The following is a 27,821-nucleotide window of genomic DNA, read 5'->3' on the forward strand; positions in this document are numbered from 1 at the left end:
CCTACCTTCATACTGAAAAGTCTTCCCTCCTGAACCTTATTCACACCCTTCATGGATTTCAAGGCTTCAGTCATGTCCATCCTCTCCCTTTTTTCCTCCAGACTGCACATATGAAGTTCCTGAAGTGATATGTTTTGTACCTCAGACCCTTCATCATTTTTGTTGCCCGTTTTTGGACTTGTTCTATCTTATTAATATCTTTATGGATGTAATGAGGTCTCCAGAACTGAATACAGTAATCTAAATGACGTCTAACTTAAGATCTATATAGAGGAATCGGGGCCTCCCTTCTCCTGCTGGTGACCCCTCTAATGATATAAAGATCTATATATAGGAATCAGGACCTCCTTCCTCCTGCCGGTGACCCCTCTAATGATATAAAGATCTATATATAGGAATCAGGACCTCCTTCCTCCTGCCGGTGACCCCTCTAATGATATAAAGATCTATATATAGGAATCGGGACCTCCTTCCTCCTGCCGGTGACCCCTCTAGTGATATAAAGATCTATATAGAGGAATCAGGACCTCCTTCCTCCAGCTGGTGACCCCTCTAGTGATATATAGATCTATATAGAGGAATCAGGACCTCCTTCCTCCAGCTGGTGACCCCTCTAGTGATATAAAGATCTATACAGAGGAATCAGGACCTCCCTTCTCCTGCTGGTGACCCCTCTAATGATATAAAGATCTATATATAGGAATCAGGACCTCCTTCCTCCCGCTGGTGACCCCTCTAGTGATAGAAAGATCTATATAGAGGAATCAGGACCTCCTTCCTCCTGTCAGTGACCCCTCTAGTGATATATAGATCTATATAGAGGAATCAGGACCTCCTTCCTCCAGCTGGTGACCCCTCTAGTGATATAAAGATCTATATAGAGGAATCAGGACCTCCTTCCTCCAGCTGGTGACCCCTCTAGTGATATAAAGATCTATACAGAGGAATCAGGACCTCCTTCCTCCAGCTGGTGACCCCTCTAGTGATATAAAGATCTGTATAGAGGAATCAGGACCTCCTTCCTCCAGCTGGTGACCCGTCTAGTGATATATAGATCTATATAGAAGAATCAGGACCTCCTTCCTCCTGCTGGTGACCCCTCTAGTGATATAAAGATCTGTATAGAGGAATCAGGACCTCCTTCCTCCAGCTGGTGACCCGTCTAGTGATATATAGATCTATATAGAAGAATCAGGACCTCCTTCCTCCTGCTGGTGATCCCTCTAGTGATATAAAGATCTATATAGAAGAAGCAGGACCTCCTTCCTCTTGCTGGTGACCCCTCTAGAGATATAAAGATCTATATAGAGGAATCGAGGCCTCCTTCCTCCTGCCGGTGATCCCTCTGGTGGCCTCCTTCCTCTTGGTGATCCCTCTAGAGATAAAGACTTTTATAGAGGAATCAGGACCTCCTTCCTCCCACTGGTGACCCCTTTAGTGATATAAAGATCTATATAGAGGAATCGGGGCCTCCTTCCTCCTGCCGGTGACCCCTCTAGTGATATAAAGATCTATATAGAGGAATCGGGACCTCCTTCCTCCTGCCGGTGACCCCTCTAGTGATAGGATCTATATAGAGGAATCAGGACCTCCTTCCTCCAGCTGGTGACCCGTCTAGTGATATATAGATCTATATAGAAGAAGCAGGACCTCCTTCCTCTTGCTGGTGACCCTTCTTGTGATAGGATCTATATAGAGGAATCCGGACCTCCTTCCTCCAGCTGGTGACCCCTCTAGTGATATAAAAAACTATATAGAAGAATCAGGACCTCCTTCCTCCTGCTGGTGATCCCTCTTGTGATATATAGATCTGTATAGAAGAAGCAGGACCTCCTTCCTCTTGCTGGTGACCCCTCTAGAGATATAAAGATCTATATAGAGGAATCGAGGCCTCCTTCCTCCTGGTGATCCCTCTGGTGGCCTCCTTCCTCTTGGTGATCCCTCTAGAGATAAAGACTTTTATAGAGGAATCAGGACCTCCTTCCTCCCACTGGTGACCCCTCTAGTGATATAAAGATCTATATAGAGGAATCGGGACCTCCTGCCGGTGACCCCTCTAGTGATATATAGATCTATATAGAGGAATCGGGACCTCCTTCCTCCGCCGGTGACCCCTCTAGTGATAGGATCTATATAGAGGAATCAGGACCTCCTTCCTCCTGCCGGTGACCCCTCTAGTGATATAAAGGTCTATATAGAGGAATCGGGACCTCCTTCCTCCTGCTGGTGACCCCTCTAGTGATATAAAGATCTATACAGAGGAATCAGGACCTCCTTCCTCCAGCTGGTGACCCCTCTAGTGATATAAAGATCTGTATAGAGGAATCAGGACCTCCTTCCTCCAGCTGGTGACCCCTCTAGTGATATAAAAAACTATATAGAAGAATCAGGACCTCCTTCCTCCTGCTGGTGATCCCTCTTGTGATATATAGATCTGTATAGAAGAAGCAGGACCTCCTTCCTCTTGCTGGTGACCCCTCTAGAGATATAAAGATCTATATAGAGGAATCGAGGCCTCCTTCCTCCTGGTGATCCCTCTGGTGGCCTCCTTCCTCTTGGTGATCCCTCTAGAGATAAAGACTTTTATAGAGGAATCAGGACCTCCTTCCTCCCACTGGTGACTCCTCTAGTGATATAAAGATCTATATAGAGGAATCGGGACCTCCTTCCTCCTGCCGGTGACCCCTCTAGTGATATATAGATCTATATAGAGGAATCGGGACCTCCTTCCTCCTGCCAGTGACCCCTCTAGTGATAGATCTATATAGAGGAATCAGGACCTCCTTCCTCCTGCCAGTGACCCCTCTAGTGATAGATCTATATAGAGGAATCTGGACCTCCTTCCTCCTGCCAGTGACCCCTCTAGTGATATAAAGATCTCTATATGCTTTGACTTCACACGAGAGCCATAAATCTCCAGGCTTCACCTTTACGTTTCTGTGTGCTGGGTTGTTGGGGTTTTCCTCTTTGGAGGGATAGATGATAAATCCCTCTCCACCCCCTTTCCCAGCCGCTGTCACCTGAGAAGAGCCTTAGCCTTGGAGGCTTGGGATTGTCTTGGATAACCTGACACCCGTTATGTCCTCCTAAACCCCGGCTCCTGGGACATGTGCGTGTCATGGATCCCTGCGCAGAGTGTCACGGCGGAGAAACGACAAAAATGACAGAAATTAGATGCTATTTTTGGCGATTATTGAGCTCTTGGAGGCCGTAGTCTGCATTACCACATGGCTGCAATCTAACGCCTATTGTCCTGTTAAAGATGTCATCCTTCCGGAGCGCGCTCTGAAGATCGCATTGCAGCTGTTGCTTTTCTAGCACGAGTCTCAAAATGACATTTGGAATCTTCGCGCTCGCCTTGAGAGACGCTGCTACCTTTCATCTGCTCTGTTCTCTGGGTGCTGCTGGGACCCCTTATGTTTCTGCAGCAACATAAAGTAGAAACTTCCAATCCAGACCCTGGTATGTTCCTATGTCTGTGGGGGCCACAGCTCCGGTCACAGGGCCATACAATAGCCAATCAAGATGGCTTCTGGATTCACGACAATTTTTTTTCTGTTTTTATTGTAGTCTATAATCCAGACTAGGGTTACCAATGAAGTTATTGTTAGGTTTATTAGTCTTGTAAAAACTATTTAGGGATTAAGTAAAAAAATATTTCCTATATACCGCTCTTTTTCCCATTAAAAAAACAAAAAAAAAACATAAATGGAATATAAACATAGTATGAGCGAAGAAAACATCTTCGATCTTCATTAGGAAATATTAGAATCGACGTGAAAGATCTTAACATGGATTCAAATGCCAAACTTTTGTCTTTTTACTTTTAAAGGGTTACTTTTTCCCCCCAATTACCGTACAGCTCCATATTTTTAAATGAATGTTTTATGATACACATTCTAATATTTTATAAAATTTGGTCCAATAAACTCTTGAGGGTACGCCGTTAAAATAGTGCAGGTTAGTAGTTCACCAGATAATCAACCGTTTGCACTGCATGCTCCGGTGGAACGCAACGTGTGCGTCAGAAATGAGGAAATCTCTCTTTGCGATATGTCACGTGATTGTTACAATTTTTGTGCGCCGCATGTACTTTGGTGGGCTCATAGAATAAAGAACGTTAATGCGCCAGTCCGTTATTTATTTATTCATTTCAGGTACTTATATAGCGCCATCAATTCACGCAGAGATTTACATATATATATATATAGATCTCTCTCTATATCTGTCATCTATCTATCTATCTATCTATCTATCTATCTATCTATCTATCTATCTATCTATCTACAGTTGTGTCCAAAATTATTCAACCCCCAATGCTGTAAAGGGGTTTAGGGACTATAGTGTACATTTGGAATTGTATTCAGAATCAAATCCTACAAGGACGTTGTAACTACCCAAATGCAACTAAAATGACATCAATTGTTTATGTAATACAGTAGTAAATGGTTCTTATGTGGTTTCTTCATTGCCACAATTATTCAACCCCTTAAAGACTACCACTCTGAAGAACAGAGGTTCATACAGGTGCTTTCCATCAGGTATTGAAAACACCTGTGGATGTCACCGAGCAGCAATCAAGCATAATAAGCACCAATTAGGCAGCTTTAAAATGACTGTGATACTCAGCTCCTTCTAGACATTTACTGGTGTGGTTACAAACATGGTGAAGGCAAGAGAATGGTCCAGGAAGACAAGAGAAGAGGTGATTTCTCTTCACAGGAAGGGCAATGGCTATAAGAAGATTGCAAAGATGTTAAACATACCAAGAGACACCTTAGGAAGCATCATTCGCAAATTCAAGGCAAAGGGCACTGTTGAAACGCTACCTGGTCGTGGCAGAAAGAAGATGCTGACTTCGACTGCTGTGCGCTACCTGAAGCGTAGAGTGGAGAGAAGTCCCCGTGTGACTGCTGAGGAACTGAGAAAAGATTTGTCAGATGTGGGTACAGAAGTTTCAGCCCAGACAATAAGACGCACACTGCGTAATGAAGGCCTCCGTGCCAGAACTCCCAGGCGTACCCCCTTGCTGTCTCCAAAGAATAAGAAGAGTCGACTGCAGTATGCCAAAAGCCATGTGGACAAACCACAAAAGTTGTGGGATAGTGTTCTGTGGACTGATGAAACAAAATTAGAACTGTTTGGGCCCATGGATCAACGCTATGTTTGGAGGAGGAAGAACAAGGCCTATGATGAAAAGAACACCTTGCCTACTGTGAAGCATGGTGGAGGGTCAATCATGCTTTGGGGCTGTTTTGCTTCTGCAGGTACAGGGAAGCTTCAGCGTGTGCAAGGTACCATGAATTCTCTTCAGTACCAGGAGATATTGGATGGAAACGTGATGCAGTCCGTCACACACCTGAGGCTTGGGAGACGTTGGACCTTTCAACAGGACAATGATCCCAAGCATACCTCCAAGTCCACTAGAGCATGGTTGCAGAGGAAAGGCTGGAACATTTTGGAGTGGCCATCGCAGTCACCAGACTTAAATCCGATTGAGAACCTCTGGTGGGACTTAAAGAAAGCAGTTGCAGTGCGCAAGCCTAAGAATGTGACTGAACTGGAGGCCTTTGCCCATGAAGAATGGGCGAAGATACCCGTAGATCGCTGCAAGACACTTGTGTCAAGCTATGCTTCACGTTTAAAAGCTGTTATAACTGTAAAAGGATGCTGTACTAAGTACTAAGATTGAATGTCACTTGGGGGTTGAATAAAACTGATAATGCTGTGAGCACAGAAAAGACATTTGTGGTTATTTCATTATAACTGTTATGTTATATTTGTCTGACCTACAAGTGCCTCTTTAATGTAAATGTAAGCAAGATGACTGAATGATCAAAAGCAATGTCAAACTGGCCAAAACACTCAATTTCAGTGGGGGTTGAATAATTTTGGACACAACTGTATCTATCTATTATCTATCTATCTATCTATTATCTATCTTCTATCTATCTATCTATCTATCTATCTATCTATCTATCTATCTATCTATCATCTATCTATCTATCTATTATCTATCTATCTATCTATCTATCTATCTATCTATCTATCTATCTATCTATCTTCTATCTATTATCTATCTATCTATTATCTATTATCTATCTATCTATTATCTATCTATCTATCTATCTATCTATCTATCTATCTATCTATTATCTATCTATCTATCTATTATCTATCTATTATCTATCTATTATCTATCTATCTATCTATCTATCTATCTATCTATCTATCTATCTATCTATCTATTATCTATCTATTATCTATCTATTATCTATCTATTATCTATCTATCTATCTATCTATCTATCTATTATCTATCTATCTATTATCTATCTATCTATCTATCTATCTATCTATCTATCTATCTATTATCTATCTATTATCTATCTATTATCTATCTATTATCTATCTATCTATCTATCTATCTATCTATCTATCTATCTATCTATCTATCTATTATCTATCTATCTATTATCTATCTATCTATCTATCTATCTATCATCTATCTATCTATTATCTATCTATTATCTATCTATTATCTATCTATCTATCTATCTATCTATCTATCTATCTATCTATCTATCTATCTATCATCTATCTATTATCTATCTATCTATCTATCTATCTATCTATCTATCTATCTATCTATCTATTATCTATCTATCTATCTATCTATCTATCTATCTATCTATTATCTATCTATCTATCTATTATCTATCTATTATCTATCTATCTATCTATCTATCTATCATCTATCTATTATCTATCTATTATCTATCTATCTATCTATCTATCTATCTATCTATCTATCTATCTATCTATCTATCATCTATCTATTATCTATCTATCTATCTATCTATCTATCTATCTATCTATCTATTATCTATCTATCTATCTATCTATCTATCTATCTATCTATTATCTATCTATCTATCTATTATCTATCTATTATCTATCTATCTATCTATCTATCTATCTCTTTCCCCCTCATCTCTCTCTCTCTATCTCTCTATAAATCAATCTCTCTCTATAAATCTATCTCTCTATAAATCTCTCTCTATAAATCTATAAATCAATCTCTCTCTATCTCTCTATATATATATATTACTTTCACATCAGTCCCCGCCCCCGAGGAGCGTACAATCTAAGGTCCCTAGCTCACATTCATACATACACATACTAGGGCCAATTTAGACAGAAGCCAATTCACCTCCTTACCAAACCGGAGTACCCGGAGGAAACCCACGCAGGCACAGGGAAAACATGCATACTCCAGGCAGGTGGTGCCATGGTTGGGATTCGAACCAATGACCCGAGTACTGCCAGGCAGAAGTGCTAACGTGTGTGTGTGTTCACATCAGTCTCTAACCCTCAAGGGGCGTAAAATCTAAGGTCCCTAACTCAAATTCATACATACACATACTAGACAATTTAGACAGGAGCCAATTAATGTACCAGCTTTGGTGGGTTCTTTGGAGTGTGGGAGGAAACCAGAGTACCTGGAGGAAATCTACGCAGGCACAGTGAGAACATGCAAACTCCAGGCAGGTGGTGCTGTGGTTGGGATTCAAACCAGCGACCCGAATACTGCCAGGCGGAAGTGCTAACCATTTAGCCACTGTGCTGCTGTATGTCTGTGTATATATAATACATTCACGTCAGTCCCTAGCCCTCAAGGGACGTACACTCTAAGATCCCTAACTCACATTCATACATACACATACTAGGGACAATTTAGACAGGAGCCAATTCACCTACCAGCATGTCTTTGGAGTGTGGGAGGAAACTGGAGTACCCGGAGGAAACCCACGCAGGCACAGGGAGGACATGCAAACTCCAGGCAGGTGGTGCCGTGGTTGGGAAGTGCTAACCATTTAGCCGCTGTGCTACCCTATAATGATGCTGGACTCGTATAAGCTCTGGTCACCTCTGCAAAAAATGAAAAAAAAAATGTTTTTAATGACAATTTTGCGCTTTCCATCACCAATATTTTATTGGACTTGTATTATTATTGTTGTTTTTATGTAACACTCTTCTATTAGGACTTATTCTATATTATACAGTCCTCCGGTTGACGGTCTGCTGTGTGTCGCCCCCATGAGCTCTCATTTCGTTGTCATCCTTCTGACGTTTTTGTGCTGTTTTTCCCTGGCAGGGATGTCGCTGGATGTTGACGCTGACCGCGATGGAGTCGTAGAGAAGAATAATCCACATAAGGTAAAATGTGCCGTGACGGGTCCTCGCTCCATTCATGACATGATGATGAGGTCCTCGCTCCATTCGTGACATGACGATGAGGTCCTCGCTCCATTCATGACATGACGATGAGGTCCTCGCTCCATTCGTGACATGACGATGAGGTCCTCGCTCCATTCGTGACATGATGAGGTCCTCGCTCCATTCGTGACATGACGATGAGGTCCTCGCTCCATTCGTGACATGACGATGAGGTCCTCGCTCCATTCGTGACATGATGATGAGGTCCTCCCTCCATTTGTGACATGATGATGAGGTCCTCGCTCCATTCGTGACATGACGATGAGGTCCTCCCTCCATTCATGACATAATGATTAGGTCCTCGCTGCATTCATGACATGATGATGAGGTCCTCGCTCCATTCGTGACATGATGATGAGGTCCTCGCTCCATTCGTGACATGATGATGAGGTCCTCGCTCCATTCGTGACATGATGATGAGGTCCTCGCTCCATTCGTGACATGATGATGAGGTCCTCGCTCCATTCGTGACATGATGATGAGGTCCTCGCTCCATTCGTGACATGACTATGAGGTCCTCGCTCCATTCATGACATGATGATGAGGTCCTCGGTCCATTCATGACATGATGATGAGGTCCTCGGTCCATTCATGACATGATGATGAGGTCCTCGCTCCATTCATGACGATGAGGTCCTCGCTCCATTCATGACATGATGATGAGGTCCTCCCTCCATTCGTGACATGATGATGAGGTCTTTGCTCCATTCATGACATGATGTTGAGGTCTTCACTCCATTCATGACATAATGATGAGGTCCTCGCTCCATTCATGACATGATGATGAGGTCCTCGCTCCATTCGTGACATGATGATGAGGTCCTCGCTCCATTCGTGACATAATGATTAGGTCCTCGCTCCATTCATGACATGATGATGAGGTCCTCGCTCCATTCGTGACATGACTATGAGGTCCTCGCTCCATTCATGACATGATGATGAGGTCCTCGGTCCATTCATGACATGATGATGAGGTCCTCGCTCCATTCATGACGATGAGGTCCTCGCTCCATTCATGACATGATGATGAGGTCCTCCCTCCATTCGTGACATGATGATGAGGTCTTTGCTCCATTCATGACATGATGTTGAGGTCTTCACTCCATTCATGACATAATGATGAGGTCCTCGCTCCATTCATGACATGATGATGAGGTCCTCGCTCCATTCGTGACATGATGATGAGGTCCTCGCTCCATTCGTGACATAATGATTAGGTCCTCGCTCCATTCATGACATGATGATGAGGTCCTCGCTCCATTCGTGACATGATGATGAGGTCCTCGCTCCATTAATGACATGATGATGAGGTCCTCGCTCCATTCGTGACATGATGATGAGGTCCTCACTCCATTAATGACATGATGATGAGGTCCTCGCTCCATTAATGACATGATGATGAGGTCCTCACTCCATTAATGACATGATGATGAGGTCCTCACTCCATTAATGACATGATGATGAGGTCCTCGCTCCATTCGTGACATGATGATGAGGTCCTCGCTCCATTCGTGACATGATGATGAGGTCCTCGCTCCATTCGTGACATGATGATGAGGTCCTCGCTCCATTCATGACATGATTATGGGGTCCTCGCTGCATTCATGACATGACTATGAGGTCCTCGCTCCATTCGTGACATGACGATGAGGTCCTCGCTCCATTCGTGACATGACGATGAGGTCCGCGCTCCATTCGTGACATGATGATGAGGTCCTCGCTCCATTCATGATGATGAGGTCCTCGCTCCATTCGTGACATGACGATGAGGTCCTCGCTCCATTCGTGACATGACGATGAGGTCCTCGCTCCATTCGTGACATGACGATGAGGTCCTCGCTCCATTCATGACATGATTATGGGGTCCTCGCTCCATTCGTGACATAATGATGAGGTTTGCACAGAATGGCTGCATTGTACGGCGTAGAATTATCTGCACTTCTGAGAACTGTCAAGACTGACACACACAAAAAAAGTGGTTTCTAGGTCCAATATGGGGTCACCAACTACTTTTTTTTTTTCTTACTTTTCACATTTTCCTGGCTAATTGCATAACACATTGTCTTATTGCGCCCTCTATGGTGATACATTGTATCCATTAGATTTATTTTAGATCCATTTATTGTTTAGGTCAGCATTTCTCAACCTTTTTACACCTAAGGAACCATGGGAATATTTTTTGGATCTTGGAGAACCCCTTGTTAGATTTCACCTACAGTTCATGGAACGTTAGAGTGATCAATAATCAATGCCAGTGGTCTCCAAACTGCGGCCCTTTGCTTGCTTTTATCTGGCCTTTAGGGCACTATTTAATCCACTGACACCAATGAATTCCTCCCAATGATACCAACGATGAGGCACAATTCCCACCAATGACACCAACAATGTGGCACAGTTTGTCCCAATGATGCCAAGAATGGGGCCCAATGACACCAATGATGGGACACAATTTCTTTCAATGACACCATCAATGGAGCACAATTCCTCCCACTAACCAAAGATGGGGCATTGTTTACTCCCACTGATGCTGGGACTTTTTCCAGTCAGGTCCTCCTAAAGTCTGTGGGACAGTAAACTGGCCCTTTGCTTAGAAAGTTTGGAGACCCCTGATCTCTGCAATTTCGTATACCTAGCGTATTATTTTTAGTAATATTCTTGAAATTATTAAATGCAGACAGTAAAAATGGTGGTGTCCTCTAACATTAGTGGTCAGGGTAGAGGTGACTCTTTATATTGGCAGTTGGTGGAAAATTATCTCCTTGCATTGGTGGTGACTGCTTATATTCGTGTCTAGAGATAAAATTCCTCCTTGCATTGATGGTTGGTGTGGAAGTGACTTTTTTCTTTGATGTCTAAAGGAAAATTAACTCCTTGCATTGGTGGTCATGGTAGAAGTGACTGCTCACTTTGGCATTTAGGGGTAAATTACCTCAATGCATTGGCATTCAGTGTAGCATTGACCCCTCATAGTGACGTTTAGAAGAAAATTACCTATTTGCATTGGCGTAAATTTCCACCTTGTATTGATGGTTGGTTTGGAAGCGACTGCTTCCATTGGTGTTTAGATGAATAATACCTCCTTGCATTGGTGGTCGGTAGAAATTACCTCTCACATTGGTGTCCAGAGGAAAATTTCCCTCTTTACGTTGGTGGTCAGTGTGAGAATGAGTGCTTACATTGGCGTCTAGAGGAAAATGACCCCCTTGCATTGGTGTCCAGGGTAGAAGTGACCACTTAGAGGAAAATGACCCCCTTGCATTGGTGTCCAGGGTAGAAGTGACCACTTAGAGGAAAATGACCTCCTTGTATTGGTGGTCACGGTAAAAGTGACCGCTTACGTTGGAATTTAGGGGAAAACTACCCAATTGCATTGGCATTCGGTGTAAAATTGACCTCTTGTAGTGACTTTTAGAAGAAAATTCATCTTTTTGCATTGGCGATCAGGGTAAATCTCCTTGTGTTGGTGGTTGGTTTGGAAGAGACAGTTTACATTGGTATTTAGATGAAAATTGCCTCCTTGCATTGGTGGCCAGGGTAGAAGTGACCACTTGGATTGGCATTTAGAGGAAAATGACCTTCTTGTATTGGTGGTCACGGTAAAAGTGACCGCTTACATTGGCATTTAGAGGAAAACTACCCCATTGCATTGGCATTCGGTGTAAAATTGATCTCTTATATTGACTTAGAAGAAAATTATTCTTTCTGCATTGGCGATCAGGGTAAATTTCCTCCTTGTGTTGGTGGTTGGTTTGGAAGAGACAGTTTACATTGGTATTTAGAGGAAAATTACATCCTTGCATTGGTGGTCAGGGTAGAGGTGACCACTTGGATTGGCATTTGGAGGAACATTACTTCCTTGTGTTGGTGGTCAAGGCAGAAGTGACCGATTGGATTGGCCTTGAGAGGAAAATTACCTCCTTGTATTGGTGGTCAAGGCAGAAGTGACTGATTGGATTGGCCTTGAGAGGAAAATTACCTCCTGGTATTGGTGGTCAGGGTAGAAGTGACCACTTGGATTGACATTTAGAGGAAAATTACCTCCTCGGATTGGTGGTCAAGGCAGAAGTGACCAACTGAATTGACATTTAGAGGAAAATTACCTCCTTGTATTGGCATTCGGTGTAAAATTTACCTCTTATAGTGACTTTTAGAAGAAAATCTTTTTGCATTGGAAATCAGGGTAAATTTCCTCTTTGTGTTGGTGGTTGACTTGGAAGAGACAGTTTATATTGGTGTTTAGATGAAAAGGACCTCCTTGCATTGGTGGTCAAGGTAGAAATGACTGATTGGATTGGCATTTAGAGTAAAATGACCTCCTCCTATTGGTGTTCAGAGTAGAAGTGACCAGGGGCGGACTGACAACTCATGGGGCCCCCGGGCATTAGGGGATCATGGGGCCCCTGTGTCCTTACCCACACTCAAAAAAGCCTATAAAAAAGGTACCGGGGGCATTTCATGGGGCCCCCTAATGACCACGGGCCCTCAGGCAGTGCCCGAGTGCTCGAATGGTCAGTCCGCCCCTGGAAGTGACCGATTTGGATTGGCATTTAGAGGAAAATTTCCTCCTCGTATTGGTGGTCAGGGCAGAAGTGAACACTTGAATTGGCATTTAGAGGAAAATGACCTCCTTGTATTATTGGTGAGGATAGAAGTGACCCCTTATTGTGATGTTTAGAAGAAAATTACCTCCTTGCATGAGTAATCAGGGAATAAGTGACCTCTTGCATTGGTGGAAAGTGACCTCTTTCTATTGGTGATCAGGGTAGAAATGACCGCTTACATTGACATTTAGAGGAAAATTACTTCCTTACGTTGGTAGTTGGAGTAGGTGGGAGATTAATCCATTACTCACTGCTCCTAGCAACCTCCTGAGGAACCCTGTGTGGCACACACTGGTGTAGATGTGGTAACACCATCATTCTATAAATTCTGCTCTTGGTTTACCGAAAATACTGGTTTTTCATGTAGGTTACAGTTATGTTTTACCAAATCCCTCTATCGAAGAAGGCACAGAAAGTTTTTAGTGATCTCCTCAGTGACATCATTGACGTATGAGTATAGTTTTCAGGCTTATGTCCTCCATGTTGGAGAATAAAGGGGGCCATAAGCAATGTACAGAACATAGATAGGTCAGGGGTGGTGTATTTATATAGATGGACCCTGTGATGTAGTCAGATAATATCCTGTTGGTTTAATAAAGTTCTCTGATCTTCTCCCGGTTAGGCCTCGTGGACATGGGGCCCAGAAGGTCAGGGGGCCATCCTGCTGGTGAACTGCGACAAGGACAGCCTGTTCTCCCGCACAGTGGACAGCGGTGATAATATCGTTCTCTCCAAGACAGGTAATTGGCAGATCTCCTCTCTCCCATTTCCTGCTTTATCCAGGAGCAAGTCCTAACCCTTTTATGTCCACAGATCTCCTGGACATGTCCAAGATGGTCCTCAGGATCCAAGGGCCTGAAAAACTGCCCACGGGGTATCATCTGATGCTTCACATCTCCGCCACGGATGCACAGAGCCTGGGAGTCTTCTTTCTGCACAGTACGTTTCATCAAGCTATTCCAAAAATTCCTTTTTTATGCTTTGCTTACCTCCTCAATAGTTGTCTGACCCACAAACTGGAACAGCTATGTAGACTGGGGCCTCTCTGACTTCATGGTCTTCATGCCTGTTCCAGACCTATGAATCAGAGCTGAAAATAGAAATAGCCAGGCAAGTAGCATTCTTCAAATGAGACAAATTGTTACAATGGCATCTGAAAGTGGGTGGGATGTATTGGGCAGCAAGTGAACATGTTGAACCTGAAGTTGATGTGTTGAAGAAAAAATGGACAAGTGTAAGGATTTGAGGGACATTGACAAGGACCAATTGTAATGTCTAGACAATTGGGTCAGAGCAACTCCACAACTGAAGCTCTTGTAGGATGTTCCCATTCTGCAATGGTCATAACCGACCAAAAGTAGTCCAAGGAAGGAAAACTGGCCACTTGGTGACAGGGTCATGGGTTGCCGAGGCTCACTGATGGAGGTGGGGGGGGGGGGGGGGGAAGGCTCAATGATGGAGGTGGGGGGGTGAGGGAAGGCTCAATGATGGAGGTGGGGGAAGGTTCAATGATGGAGGTGGGGGGAAGGTTCAATGATGGAGGTGGGGGGGGGAAGGTTCAATGATGGAGGTGGGGGGGGGGGAGGCTCAATGATGGAGGTGGGGGGGGGGGAAGGCTCAATGATGGAGGTGGGGGGGGAGGCTCAATGATGGAGGTGGGGGGGGGAAGGCTCAATGATGGAGGTGGGGGGGGGGGGAAGGCTCAATGATGGAGGTGGGGGGGTGAGGGAAGGCTCAATGATGGAGGTGGGGGGGTGAGGGAAGGCTCAATGATGGAGGTGGGGGGGGGGGAAGGTTCAATGATGGAGGTGGGGGGGGGGGGAAGGTTCAATGATGGAGGTGGGGGGGGGGGAAGGTTCAATGATGGAGGTGGGGGGGGGGAAGGTTCAATGATGGAGGTGGGGGGGGGGGGGAAGGTTCAATGATGGAGGTGGGGGGGGGGGGGAAGGTTCAATGATGGAGGTGGGGGGGGGAAGGTTCAATGATGGAGGTGGGGGGGGGGAAGGTTCAATGATGGAGGTGGGGGGGGGGGAAGGCTCAATGATGGAGGTGGGGGGGGGGGGGGAAGGCTCAATGATGGAGGTGGGGGGGGAGGCTCAATGATGGAGGTGGGGGGGGGGGAAGGCTCAATGATGGAGGTGGGGGGGGGGAAGGCTCAATGATGGAGGTGGGGGGGGGGGGGAAGGCTCAATGATGGAGGTGGGGGGGGGGGAAGGCTCAATGATGGAGGTGGGGGGGGGAAGGCTCAATGATGGAGGTGAGGGGGGGGGGAAGGCTCAATGATGGAGGTGGGGGGGGGGAAGGCTCAATGATGGAGGTGGGGGGGGGGAAGGCTCAATGATGGAGGTGGGGGGGGGGAAGGCTCAATGATGGAGGTGGGGGGGGGGGAAGGCTCAATGATGGAGGTGGGGGGGGGGAAGGCTCAATGATGGAGGTGGGGGGGGGGGAAGGCTCAATGATGGAGGTGGGGGGGGGGGGAAGGCTCAATGATGGAGGTGGGGGGGGGGGAAGGCTCAATGATGGAGGTGGGGGGGAAGGCTCAATGATGGAGGTGGGGGGGGGGGAAGGCTCAATGATGGAGGTGGGGGGGGGGAGGCTCAATGATGGAGGTGGGGGGGGAGGGAAGACTCATTGATGGAGGTGGGGGGGGAGGGAAGACTCATTGATGGAGGTGGGGGGGGAGGGAAGACTCATTGATGGAGGTGGGGGGGGAGGGAAGACTCATTGATGGAGGTGGGGGGGGGGGGGGGAAGACTCATTGATGGAGGTGGGGGGGGGGGAAGACTCATTGATGGAGGTGGGGGGGGAGGGAAGACTCATTGATGGAGGTGGGGAGGGGCCTCATTGATGGAGGTGGGGAGGGGCCTCATTGATGGAGGTGGGGAGGGGCCTCATTGATGGAGGTGGGGAGGGGCCTCATTGATGGAGGTGGGGAGGGGCCTCATTGATGAAGGTGGGGAAGGAAGGCTCATTGATAGAGGTGGGGAAGGAAGGCTCATTGATAGAGGTGGGGAAGGAAGGCTCATTGATGGCTGGGAGGAGGGGGGACTCATTGATGGAGGTGGGGAGGGAAGGCTCATTGATGGAGGTGGGGAGGGAAGGCTCATTGATGGCGGGGGGGGGGGTTGCTCATTGATGCAGGTGGGGAGCGAGGGCTCGCCTATGTAGTCTGATCCAATAAAAGAGCTACTGGAGTTCAAATTGCTAAAAAATGTAATGAATGCTGGTTCTGATAGGTGTCAGAACACACAGAGAGCCACAGTTTGTTGTATATGGGGCTCTGTAGCTGCAGATCAGTCAGGGTGCACATGCTGAAACGTTTCCACAACCAAAATTGCCTACAATGGGCATGTGAGTATCAGAACTGAACTACAGAGCAATGGAAGAATGTGGCCTGGTCGGATGAATTCAAGAATGGTTTGAGGAACACAACAATGAGTTGGAGGTGTTGACTTGGCCTTCAGATCTCGATCTGTCGTGCTGGAAAAAGAAGTCTGATCTATGGAGGCCCGCTTCCCAACTTACAGGACTTAAAGGATCTGCTACTGATGACTTGGTGCCACCACAGCATACCTTGAGAGGTCTAATGGAGTCCATGCCTCGATAGGTTATGGTGGGTGGTCGTAATGCTATGGCTTATCGGTGTATATTCTGTGTAGAACTAAGAATTAATATATATTATTTATTGATCGAAAAAGATGCCAAACAAGGTTTATGATGACCTTACAAAATATACAGATCAACTTGGCTCAGTTTTCTTGAGCATATCATTGTCAGCAGAAACGTAACCTATTCACCTCTCCAATGGCCTCCCCGTCCACGTGGTCGTAGTACATACAAGATCCAAAATCAGAAGCTGTGTCTGAGTGGTCTGGACTCAGCTGTCCTCTCCGTCTGACACGCAAAGTGCCCCGCTGACAATGACAAATTTTCAGCCTCTTGAATCGGCTTCTCCTCAAATGCCGAACCCTCTAAACCTGATCCGCCTCAAGAGCATGCGGACGTTTCATTAGAACGACAGTGAGCACCCGATATCGTTACAACTGAAGGCTGCCTGGCGTGTAACGAGCCCCTGACCAGGAATGTATATTAGCTGGTCCATTAATGAGATCATGCCTGTAGCAGAATCCACAGTAATGAACTATTAGTACATCATGTATCACCCGCGAAAGCTTTGGCTTAGGGAAACTACATTAGACTAAACAGGAGGTATCAAATCTCTAATCCCTGCCTGCTTGTGTTAACTATTAGTCTTCTGGACAGTATATATTGTAGAGGCTCTGAGAGGCGTAAGAAACTTTCTGGTGGTTTAACCGAAGTATCTGTTATGGGTGGACTGACCCTTTCATGGATCTGTCCCATGGTCACAAAATGTGACCAACAAACATGAAATTTCCTCATTGTCCACAGCTACATTTTTATCTTTTTTTGGCATTTTTAATATTTCTGGTGTACCTTTTTGAGCAGTGGTTCTCAACCTTGTTGAGACCAGGGACCGGTACGTTCTTCCAAAACCTTCAATGACCCAACAGTAAAAATAAAGTTTGTACTCACACAATATATAGAAATGCAAAATATGTATTGAAAGTCTTGAAGGCTTTTGATGGGCCTGGATCTCACTGTGGGGAGATGAAGGTTCTGGACATGGGTTAGGGGGCTCTACCGCAAACTTGGTGGCTCTCTAGGGGATGAGGGAGCTGGGGACAACTGTGGAGGATTGGTTCCCTGCATGGGGATGGATGTCACTGTAGGGAGATGAAGGTCCTGGAGTGGGTTTGAGAACTCTGCAGCAGACTTGGTGGCTTTGTTGGAAATGAGGTTTCTGGAGAGAGCAAGGGGAAAATGTGGGGAATGAGGTCACTGATGGGGGTATGAAGGTTTGAGGACTCTGCAGTAGACTTGGTGGCCCTATTGGAGATGAAGTTTCTGGAGGAAGCTGGGGGAAACTGCAGGATGGGGTCTCTGATGCAGCTGGACGTCACTGTAGGGGGATGAAGGTTCTGGTGGGGGTTAGGGGGCTCTACCGCAAACTTGGTGGCTCTCTAGGGGATGAGGGAGCTGGGGACAACTGTGGAGGATGGGTTCCCTGCATGGGGATGGATGTCACTGTAGGGAGATGAAGGTTCTGGGGTGGGTTTGAGAACTCTGCAGCAGACTTGGTGGCTTTGTTGGAAATGAGGTTTCTGGAGAGGGGCAACTGTGGGGAATGGGGTCTCTGGATGGGGCTATATGTCACTGAAAGTTGAAAGTTCTAGAGGGGGTTTGGGGACTCTGCAGTAGACTTGGTGGAGATGAAGTTTCTGGAGGAACCTGGGGGCAACTGTGCGGGATGGGGTCTCTGATGGAGCTGGATGTCACTGTAGGGGGATTAAGGTTCTGCAGGGGCAATGTTGGGTACTGGAGGGCACTGTGGGGGCTCTGCAGCAAGCTAGGGAGCTGGAGGGACACAGGAGGAAGTTGGGAGGCACTGACTGGACTGAGGGCTCTCAGGGGGTGTGGGAGTACTGTTAGAAGTTGGGGGGATACTGCAGGCAACTATGGGAAGTTGGAGGGCATGGGACGCAATGTGGAAGGTCAGCAGCTAGCTGGAAGCCAAAAGGAAGGAGGTCATGCCCGGGTGGTTGACCACCACTGCTTTTAGGGGAGAGCTTTAAACTTTGTAAACATAATCATGATAAAATATGAGAAGGCAAAGCAGTGGCAGGATGAGGTCTAGTGTTGAGGTTTACCATCAGTGCCATTATATGTGTGCTCCTCCCTGATGCCTATCACTCGCTCCTTCTACAGGTAAGGTGTACATGCATGTCCTGGGCAGGCAGACGTTATTCTACAAGACCCGCTACACGGGGACTCGAGAGCTGGAGTTCTTTGTGGAAGGTCTCCGCTTCCCAGACGACGGCTTCAATGGTCTGGTGTCCATAAAGGCCAGCCTGCTGGAGACTCAGGTGGAGGTAGGAACAGGAGTCCCTACACGTGAAAGTCTTTTATTTGTTACATGATTGTCCTCCAGGTTGTAAATCCTCTGTGTGCTTGACAAGTCCCTTGACTGATCAGGACATGGTATATCTTTGTGTGTATATCTATTCACTCGTGTCCCATTCTCGGGGATTCTATGGCCAGCTCTCTGGACACCATATCTGATATGATTGAGAGCCTTTTCCATAGAATTTGCATGCCAGTTATTTTTTTATTATTTATGAAGTAGGTCACCAGGTCTTTTTTCAGGCCTTCCCAAATTGTACAGGCTTGGGGCCAGCATGGAGAATGTGATGACACACATACATAGCCAATCTGTACGCACATACTAGGCACCAATTAACCTGACATCTTGTCTTTGGAGTGTGGGAGGAAACTGGAGAACCCAGAAGAAGCCCACACAGGCATGGGGAGAACATGCAAACTCCATGCAGATCGTGGCCTGGCTGAGATTCGAACCAAAGACCTCAGTGCTGCAAATGAAAAGTCCAACCCCAAGTCCAATCTTTAACAAACTCGTGCAGACTCCACCTCCGCAACATCGCCAAAATCCACACGTTCCTAACCCCAGAAACCACTAAACAGCTCATCCACTCCCTCATCATATCACGACTCGACTACTGCAACTCCCTCCTCACTGGCCTGCCTCGCCACAGGCTATCCCCGCTTCAGTCGATCCTCAATACGGCTGCCAGACTCATTCACCTTTCCAACCGCTCTGTCTCCGCCACCCCCCTCTGCCAATCCCTCCACTGGCTTCCGATTGCGCAACGGATCAAATTCAAAATCCTAACACTGACGTACAAAGCCGTCCACCATACTGCCCCGAACTACATCACCGACCTAATATCCAAGTACTGCCCAGCACGCACACTCCGCTCCTCACAAGACCTCCTTCTCTCTAGTTCCCTGGTCTCCTCCTCCCATGCCCGCCTCCAGGACTTCTCCAGGGTGTCACCCATCCTCTGGAACTCCCTGCCCCAACCCATCAGATTATCACCTACTCTCCTCTCCTTTAGGCGCACCCTGAAAACCCATCTCTTCAGGGAAGCCTACCCCACCCCCTGCTAACCTGCCGACCTCCTCCACTCTTCCTACCACTCCATCCCCCACAGCTATCTCCTCCTGTGCCACCATCCCCTCCCTCCTAGATTGTAAGCTTGAAAGAGCAGGGCCCTCGATCCCCTCATGTTTTGTATTGTATTGGTATTGTTCTGTCACATGTTCTGTCCCCCTTTGTAATGTACAGCGCTGAGCCAACTATCGGCGCTTTATAAATACTGTATAATAATAATATTACTAGAGTGGAAGCCAATCTTGCAGATATAATAAGCAGACATATACGTCTCTTTTGTTGAAATTGTTCTGCTTATAGCTGCAGATCGATAGAGAAATGAGAGAAAATCTTTAGCTGAGATACGTTTTTATATTCTTATCGGCCTTTTCCAGTTCTGATTTTGTGCTGTGCCCTTTCCTGTCCCCGTTCCCAATTTAGAGCTCTCTCAGCAGCGGGTCAAGTCTGGTAAACGGATCTCGCTCTTCAAGGCTGTCCCGGCTTTGATTTCATGTCTGTTTAAAGATGACTGTCCGTGCTAACAGTATAATCAGCGTGCCTTGCTGAGTGCCAGCTATGTAGGTCGGTGCTGGCACTTCGCAGACTCCCTTGCTTACACAGAGGACAGGAGACTTTGGAGGGGTTTTTAAAGGAGAGCTCCACACTGAGTTGGGTTGAATTGGCCAATGTTGATATGGTAGTTAATATCTAAAGCAGCCTTTTTTTTTTTTTTAGCAATCTGTAAGGGAGAGATTCTGCCCAATAACCACCATTGGAAGAAGCATAATTCTCACTGACCACCAGCTGTGGATATAATAAACCCCTCACAATTAGTAGGATGTAGGACTTTCCCTGAAAGTCTTGGAAGAGAGGTCACATGGACTTATGGTCAGGTTCTCCCCCTCCCATGGAGTCTCCCTTTGGTGGAACCCAACCTAGAACTTGGGTGGGCCTTGCCTTGGCAGATCTCCCGAAGAATGAGGCCCACCTGGTTTTGGCTGGGTTGACCACGAGTGCCCAGTCCCTGCTGGGAAGGTCTGTAATATTACAAAAGTGAGACATCAAATTTTGGTATTAATACCAGTTGATGCCAGAATGATGGGATTTCTCATTTAATATTACAGATCTTCCCAACATATCTTCCTGATTAAATATAATCTGAAATGCGTAGAAGAATAAGACGCCACCATCACCCCGAACACACAAGGGACATTTTGTCTCCATTGGAGCCTGTGTGATATTTCTATTCTAGGGTTGGTGATGACCTATATGCTCTGTTGTGGTGCGTTGTCACACATTGCAGTCAATGGTCAGAGCCTAGGGGTGGGGTATTGGGGTACCACTAGTGCTACACGTTGGTTAAGGACACCGTTACTAAAAATGAATATACAAGTTCGTATGAATATGTCCACCAGACAGAGTTCAGTTTAGATTTGATGTGCTGAGACTTTTGTTCAAAGGTCACGATTTCAGTTTTGGTGGTCAATCTCCTGGTTTTTGCATAAAAGTAGTCGACTATGTATTATCTAAATGAAAATATCTCACTCTGTGATTCCATTGTCTGCCAGGACATTCCAGAAACCCCAATATTCACAGACTCCGTGACGTTCCGGATCTCTCCCCTCATAATCACTCCCAACACCTTGGATCCCATTGAGGTTTACGTCTGCAGGTAATGTGGTGGCAGAGGAACTTGTGACTTTGTGAATCTGGTGGCTGTAGGGAGGTATCTGTCACCTGTAGGTTCTCTGTATCACAGAGCACCTATAACTTGGGTAGTGTTTGCCTGGAATATAAGAAGGTTATGTCTAGAGCAGCGGCGGACTGACAACTCATGGGGCCCCCGGGCAATAGGGGATCATGAGGCCCCTGTGTCCTTGCCCAAACTCAAAAAAGCCTATGAAAAAGGTACCAGGGGCATCTCATGGGGTCCCCTACTTACCCCGGGCCCTCGGGCAGTGCCTGAGTTTCCAAATGGTCAGTCTGCCCCTGGTCTAGAGATAACCCTATAATGAGAAATCTGTACCACTGACAATCCTAAAATACACCAAAATCCTCATAGTGGAGATCAGACATGTCAACTATCTATTCAGAGCATGCCCCTGCTCTGAATGGTACCCAAGAAGATGGTTTTATGAAGGATGTCATATTGAAACAGGTCCCTATGGCCTTCAACATTGGGTGGGTGCTTGAGGAATGACTAAAAAAAATCCAGACCCCACTTTTTCCAAACTTCATGGCCCTAGAGGACTCATATCGTTCAGGAGGACCCAAACCGTCGTAGTCCTGGAGGGCCCAAACCGTCGTGGTCCTGGAGGGCCCAAACCGTCGTGGTCCTGGAGGGCCCAAACCGTCGTGGTCCTGGAGGGCCCAAACCGTCGTGGTCCTGGAGGGCCCAAACCGTCGTGGTCCTGGAGGGCCCAAACCGTCGTGGTCCTGGAGGGCCCAAACCGTCGTGGTCCTGGAGGGCCCAAACCGTCGTGGTCCTGGAGGGCCCCATACCCTCGTGGTCCTGGAGGGCCCCATACCCTCGTGGTCCTGGAGGGCCCCATACCCTCGTGGTCCTGGAGGGCCCCATACCCTCGTGGTCCTGGAGGGCCCCATACCCTCGTGGTCCTGGAGGGCCCCATACCCTCGTGGTCCTGGAGGGCCCCATACCCTCGTGGTCCTGGAGGGCCCCATACCCTCGTGGTCCTGGAGGGCCCCATACCATCGTGGCCTTGGGGGGGCCCCATACCATCGTGGCCTTGGGGGGGCCCCATACCATCGTGGCCTTGGGGGGACCCATACCATCATGGTCCTGGAGGACTCCTACTCTTATTGTCCTCCAGGACCCATACCATCTTGGCCCTGGAAAACCTATACTGTCATGGTCCTTGGGGACCCACACTATCATGACCCTGGGGAGACCCACGCTATCATGACCCTGGGGAACCTATACCATCATGGTCCTGGAGGACCCCTAACGTCGTGGTCCTTAGGGTCCCATACCATCTTGCTCCTGGAGGACTCCTACTGTTATGATCCTTCGGGACCCATAGTATCAATACCCTGGGGGGGAACCCATACCATCATGGCCCTGGTCAACCCATACCATTATGGTCCTAGAGGACCCCTACCATCATGGTCCTTGGGAACCCATACTATCATGACCCTGGGGGGACCCATACTATCATGACCCTGGGGGGACCCATAGCATCATGGCCCTGGGGGACCCTCCAGCTTTGTTGATACACCAGATGCTTCCAGCTCATATCAAAATTTATAAATGACAAAAATAGCAAACCTGTTTGGGGGAATCAGCTGAAATGTGTCCGCTCTCTGATGGTTGGCACAATCTGGATCGAAAGAGGCCTTCATATTTAATGTGTTGTCCTTCAACAGTGTTAAAGAAAATTACCTCTTCCTGAAGGCAATCAACAATCTAGTGAGCGATGCCAAAGTCAAGGTCCAGATCTGCTTCGAGTATGTCAACCGCGGCGATCGCTGGATGCAGGTTGGTGCGATAAGTATACTTCCAGACGTAGATTTAGATTGGCAGATCTTGTTGCATCCCCCACCACGGCTAAGCTCTATCATTGCATACCATAAGTAGGGTGACAACACCTTCCAGAGTCTACAGTTCAGTGTCACTGCCCCATTTCCTGTTCGTTTTTGAACTATTAACCACACACGACCACATTGATGCCACTCTGAGCTCTAATCCTTCTGTGAGCCCATCTAAGTACCGGTTGGAATCATGGAGGCCGGACTGGGACAAGGGGTGGGCAGGAGGGACAGCCACCCCAGGCTCAGTAGGCTAGCAACTATAAAGCAAGAAGTTGGTTGTGCATGTGCAGAGCATACTCCATGCCAACCATGGGCAGCCTTAGCTAGGGGTAGAGAAAGGGCGCAGGAGGATACACCCATTCTATGGCACTCATAAGCAGCAGGGGAGGGGGGTGCAATCCTTGCCCTGGGCACTGGATGAACCTGTCCCGGTACTGCATGGAGGGGTAAAGAATTGTTCTATCAGATTCCATCATCTCTCTGTGTTTTATATGCAGGATGAGATGGAATTCGGATACATTCACGCTCCGCATCAAAGTTTTCCAGTCGTGTTGGATTCACCGAGAGACCGAGGACTGAAAGATTTTCCCATACGGCAACTGCTGGTAAGTATGCCAATATTGAAGCCTATCCATTAGGTCACAACTAGAAACTGGTGACATCACTGAGAATGCAGCCTATCCATTCACTAGAGACCGATGACATCACTGAGAATGCAGCCTATCCAATCACTAGAGAGCGGTGACATCATTGAGAATGCAGCCTATCCGTTCACTGGAGAGAAGTGACATCACAGAGAATGCAGCCTATCCATTCACTAGAGAGCGATGACATCACTGAGAATGCAGCCTATCCATTCACTAGAGGGCGGTGACATCACTGAGAATGCAGCCAGAGAGCGGTGACATCACTGAGAATGAAGCCTATCCATTTGCTAGAGAGCGGTGACATCACTGAGAATGCAGCCTATCCATTCACTAGAGAGCGGTGACGTCACTGAGAACGCAGCCTATCCATTCACTAGAGAGCGGTGACATCACCGAGAATGCAGCCTATCCATTTGCTAGAGAGCGGTGACATCACTGAGAACGCAGCCTATCCATTCACTAGAGAGCGGTGACATCACCGAGAATGCAGCCTATCCATTTGCTAGAGAGCGGTGACCTCACTGAGAACGCAGCCTATCCATTCACTAGAGAGCGGTGACATGAATGAGAACGCAGCCTATCCATTCACTAGAGAGCGGTGACATGACTGAGAATGCAGCCTATCCATTCACTAGAGAGCGGTGACATCACCGAGAATGCAGCCTATCCATTCACTAGAGAGCGGTGACCTCACTGAGAATGCAGCCTATCCATTCACTAGAGAGCGGTGACCTCACTGAGAATGCAGCCTATCCATTCGCTGGAGAGCGGTGACCTCACTGAGAATGCAGCCTATCCATTCGCTGGAAAGCGGTGACATCACTGAGAACGCAGCCCATCCATTCACTGAAGATAAAGTGGTTCTGTCCTGGAAGTGAGAACCCTCCTGATGCTGCCAGTACATGGTGTTCCCGGCTCACACTCATCACTATGTCCCTGGCTGGATGGAGATAATCTGTTTCCACCTCCGTTGTTACTGTATCCCTCGTCACTCGGTGGAATGACTCCGCGCTCTCTTATCGTCACTTTGCCGCCATTCCCGCGCCGGCCCGTCGTGTCTGGGGGTCACCGGCCCTGTGTATCTGTCAGATAATCTCTGTGACGGGCAGCTGTGCCGATTGAACGAGGTGCAAATTGAATTAAGACTCGCTGATCCGCACGTTTAAATAGGAGCATGTGTGAACGCAGCCGATATTCTGACAGAAGGCCATTTCCATGGATTTCATTAACCCCCCCGACGTAAGATTGTGCTCCGCGGGGAGGGGGAGGGGCTAGGCGGGTTATATGTGCAATCATACATTTAGATTTCTACAATAAACACAGAAATAGGTAAAGATTTACATTACAGCTGAACACCAGTCAGGTCTAGAAGACACGAATGAACGCAACTTTGTATCTAAAATTACATTCAATGTATCTGTGTGACTTGGCATCCACCCCTGTACAGCAGAGCTTAGACTGGGGGAGGGAGAGGCAGCAGCAAGGAGCCAATCCGTGGTGATGCAGTGCTTACGTGCTAACAAGGAGTATGCTGATGGGAGGAGAGAGCAGGGTGACGGAGGCATGGCTTCCCGCATGGAAGAAAAATATATTTTAAATATATTGCAAAAATATTCATCCCAAATATATTGACATATATTTGAAATACTACTTTGGGAAAAAAAAAAAAAAAAAAATATATATATATATATATATTTATTTATGTATTTTTTTTTTATAGATTAAATATAGATTTATTTAAAAAACAAAAAAAACTAAAATTTATATATATATATATATATATATATATATATATTATAAATATTTAATTAAAAGAAAACAAATATATATTTATTTATTTTTATAGATTAAATATAGATTTATTTAAAAAAAAAAAAAAAAAAAAAAAAAAAAAAAAATATATATATATATATATATATATATATATATATATATATATATATATATATATATAAAATTATTTTTTTTTTTATTAAATATATTAGATAGATTTTTTTAAATAAATATATATTTAATCTATAAAAAAAAAAATAATATATATATTTATTTATTTTACTTTTTTTTTTCTTTAAATATCGGTCCTATCCTTCTCATGTCGCCACCATGTTTTCTGGACCCAATACCAGCATGGCAGGTGCCACCAGGTAGAGGAGGGGAGATCTCCTCTTCCTGTTGCCCCAGAAGCAATGTGTACCACATTCCAGGTGCTGGTGTCATTGGTGCAATCTGCGCTCCATTATAGTCATTGGAGGACGGCTGAGACATCAGGGGTCGTTTGGACCCCTGATGTCTCATTAAAGAGAACCTGTCGCCCAAAAACCATCACATAGGGGACTCTTAGGGAAAAAAAAATGTTTAGTTAGAAAAAAAAGTAAAAAAAAAAAAGGCGTAAAATACTAAAGCAGGACCTACAGTATACGCACCTCGGCTCCAGGGATGCAGCGTCCCGATGTTCCTATCCCTTTTGCTGACATCTTCAGGCGGCTGACTTCCGGATTTCGATCTCAAGCCGCTGTAACTGGCCGGGCGGGGAAGAAGTCACTCCTGCGCAGGTGTTCAGTCAGATCCAGCATTGCTGAATTCGTAGTGAGCTGCGCATGCGCGGCTCACTGCACAGGGGCGGGCGGGCGGGCAGGCAGGGGAGTAACTTTAATGTACAGTTGCAACAAAAAGTATGTGAACCCCTTGGGATTACGTGGAGTTTTGCATGAATTGGGCATAAAATGTGCTCTGAACGTCATCTAAGTCACAACAATAGAAGAACACAGTCTGCTGAACATAATACTACACAAACATTAGATGTTGCCAGAGTGAGATCAATACTTCTAGGCCCATTATTTGTGGTCATCTTGAAACTGCTGACCCGTAGGGTGTCACCGACGGAAAGTACAGGGGGCTGAAGTTATCTGCTGTTTCCCGGGGATACGCAAAGGTTTAACATGTTTGGTATCTATTTACTCGGTGGGTCCTCATCTTTTATATTTTACCAAAAAATGGTTGTAATTTATTGCGCTTAACTTTAGTGTATTTTTTTTAACTGAAATGTTGCGTTTCCTAAACCTTTGCGCTAATATCATGCGACGTAGAAAAAAATTGGAACTACCACCATTTTATTCTCTAGGGTGTCTGCTTTCAGTATATAATATTTGGGGGTTTTATGCGATCTTCAAGCCTAAAATATATTTTTTTAATCACGCGTGAAGAATGGCTGTGGCAACGGCAGGGTTAAAGTGGGCGTGTCAGTGCGGCGGATTGAACTAGGTGCCATGCGTATGTCACTTCATCGCAAGGTCTCGGACTAGCGGTGTGTCCCTTTAAGTGGCGGGTGTGTCAGGTGCGCGCCCGCCATGTGTCGCGCGGTAATAATGTGCCGACTTCAGTAGCTGTGAATTTTCCGGGCAGGTTTCCCGGGCATTTTGCAGGTTGTCTTACGATTTAATGGAGGAGGCCAGTCGATTAATCACAATCTGTTATAGAAAGTCAGCTCGGGTGCGCAGCCAAAAACACATTCCGGCACGCCAAGTACAGCGGGGCTTAGCAGCTGCCACGCTGGTCGCAGTAATCAGCGCATGATGGATCTTTCTGCCTCTCGTTTTGCCGCCTCCTGTCCCGATCCTGTGATCCTGGACTGGTGAAAAAAGTGCAGAAATTCTGAGCTGCTCTCTCCCGGTGTTACCACTCTGGTCTGGGGGGCGCTGTGTCATGAATGTGATCC

At 46.3% G+C, this 27,821-nt stretch overlaps 1 protein-coding gene across 1 annotated transcript in view; it reads left to right on the top strand.

Moving 5' to 3' along the window:
* LOC149429381 (protein-arginine deiminase type-2-like) overlaps positions 1 to 27,821 on the top strand; it is a 53,471-nt gene that overhangs the window by 2,855 nt on the left and 22,795 nt on the right. Inside the window, exons 3-9 of the mRNA XM_089666477.1 lie at positions 8,158 to 8,219; positions 13,503 to 13,620; positions 13,694 to 13,819; positions 18,668 to 18,831; positions 21,479 to 21,582; positions 23,295 to 23,406; positions 23,957 to 24,064. Coding sequence (XP_089522603.1) covers positions 8,158 to 8,219; positions 13,503 to 13,620; positions 13,694 to 13,819; positions 18,668 to 18,831; positions 21,479 to 21,582; positions 23,295 to 23,406; positions 23,957 to 24,064 — 794 coding nt within the window. The remainder of the gene's footprint in view (positions 1 to 8,157; positions 8,220 to 13,502; positions 13,621 to 13,693; positions 13,820 to 18,667; positions 18,832 to 21,478; positions 21,583 to 23,294; positions 23,407 to 23,956; positions 24,065 to 27,821) is intronic.

Source organism: Staurois parvus, unplaced genomic scaffold (assembly GCF_062004578.1).
Source record: "Staurois parvus isolate SC_StPar_1 unplaced genomic scaffold, SC_StPar_1.0 ptg002728l, whole genome shotgun sequence".
NCBI classification, from domain to species: domain Eukaryota; kingdom Metazoa; phylum Chordata; class Amphibia; order Anura; family Ranidae; genus Staurois; species Staurois parvus.